The sequence below is a fragment of the Marmota marmota genome, unplaced genomic scaffold (assembly GCF_001458135.2).
Source record: "Marmota marmota marmota unplaced genomic scaffold, marMar, whole genome shotgun sequence".
Lineage (NCBI taxonomy): Eukaryota > Metazoa > Chordata > Mammalia > Rodentia > Sciuridae > Marmota > Marmota marmota.
In genome coordinates this window covers 707666-709447 of record NW_025999900.1, presented here as the reverse complement: position 1 = coordinate 709447, position 1782 = coordinate 707666, and the positions used below count along the sequence as shown (strand labels likewise).

Genomic DNA, 1782 nt, shown 5'->3' with positions numbered 1-1782 from the left:
TCTATCACTGAGTTATACTCCCAGCCCTTTTTAATTTTTGAGACAGGGTCTCGCTAAATTGCCAAGGCTACCCTAGAACTTGTGATCCTTTTGCCTCAGACTCCAGAGTTGCTGGAATTAGGTGCAGACCACTATGCCTGGCTCATTCTCTTTAAATAGATTTTTTTTTTTTTTGCAGTTGAGTGCAGCAAAGCCTAAACTGTGAGTTCGATGTTCTCACTATTCTTTGAACAGATTTATAGGTTGTAGTATAAAAAATAAATCTTCCATTAGTCATACCTAATAGATAAAAGGAATAGGACAGGCACCCTGGTAGGGTATAGCTAGAATTGGACTTAGATTAAAAACAAACCAACCTGTTCTAATTCTGGCTTTCTATTAATTTGTGCATATGATCTTGGCCTAGTCAATTTAATTAATACCTTGGTTTTCTCATTTTATCAAAGACAGAAGTGTAATTAAGATAAAAATGTACTCCTGAAATTAATCCCTATATAAGGCAGTGTTGTGACACACAAATATTCCACCATAATATAACAAGTCTTGTTTTCCATAACTTTTGACCCATATAATTGACTTCTATTGTGATAGTGATATGGCAGGAGATCATTTAATTTCTTTGATGCTATGTTCATATGCAGTGGCCTATGTAACAGATTTATACAAGGTATCTGAGATACTGCAAATGTCCATCCTATTCACAATCAAACTCTAAGCAAAACCTGGGTATAATAAAAGCCTTTGAAGTTATCAATGGGAAACTACATCAGAGCCTAAATTTACACATAGGTAAATTTCATTTTAAATGTATGTTTTCTAGTCTCTAACATTTCGACATAAAATGAGCTCACATTGGAGGTGAAAGGTGCCATTTAAGTAATAAGTTTTTGTAACTTACTTCTTTGAATCTGTCATTAAAGCAGGTTAATGTTAATGCTGTGATCTGGTTTATCCTGCATATGCCTCACAGCTGGGAACCATAACACCTTGATCAAGGTTTCCCTCACTTTTCACTGCTGAAAACAGGCCCTGAATTCTTAATATTAAGGGAGTAACATTATCACAGGTCAGGTTTTACTTGCCACAACCTGCTGGTAGAATGGAATATATCCACTTGTCTGGACTGGTATTAAGAAGACATTAGAAAAAAAGAAATTTTATGAGAAGAAATAATAGACTTGGATATTAACACTGAATGTTGTAATCAAAATGGCATTTTAAAATGTGTTCAAGTAAAACACTGCAATAAAAGAAAAACCACAAAATGTACTATAAAGTCTAGCTTTATTTTTAAAAAGATTTTACAAGTCTGTCAACCTTAAACATACATAGGTGAATTATTTATTCCTCTCATCAGATGAGAAGCAATGCCTCAATCCTGTCAGAAAAAAAAATACATAAGTAAAAAATAAATCTTTTCACAGATAAGTATTTCCTATATTTCTCAGCTTAGTTCTGAAATTTTCTCTTTATAAATACTTTAACACAGCTGCTAGTGATAGTCCTGTTATGCAGCTGCATATGGCTATAATTTTACAAAGTCAGCTTTTTCTAGCCCCCTGGTTTGACTCCATGGTCCAAATCTTACAAATGGAGAAATAAAGGTTAACTGGGGTGCCAGAAAAGCCCACTGAATGCATCCTGTAGCGCTCTGTGACAAGCAAGAGAAGAAGTATAGCCTCCAGCAAGGTCCTGTGGAGAAGCAGCTCTGACGTGGCTTAAATACCTGGGGGGGGGGGGGACGGAAAGATATAACACTGATATAAAAGCACACAACAAATT

At 35.2% G+C, this 1782-nt stretch overlaps 1 protein-coding gene across 1 annotated transcript in view; it reads right to left on the bottom strand.

Annotated features, from left to right (window-relative positions):
• Positions 1 to 1267: 1267 nt before the first annotated feature.
• The window catches only part of Mnat1 (MNAT1 component of CDK activating kinase), a 226978-nt gene continuing 226463 nt past the window's right edge, over positions 1268 to 1782 (bottom strand). The window contains exon 8 of the mRNA XM_015489875.2: positions 1268 to 1726. Within this exon, the coding sequence (XP_015345361.2) occupies positions 1606 to 1726 (121 nt within the window). The 3' untranslated portion in view covers positions 1268 to 1605. The remainder of the gene's footprint in view (positions 1727 to 1782) is intronic.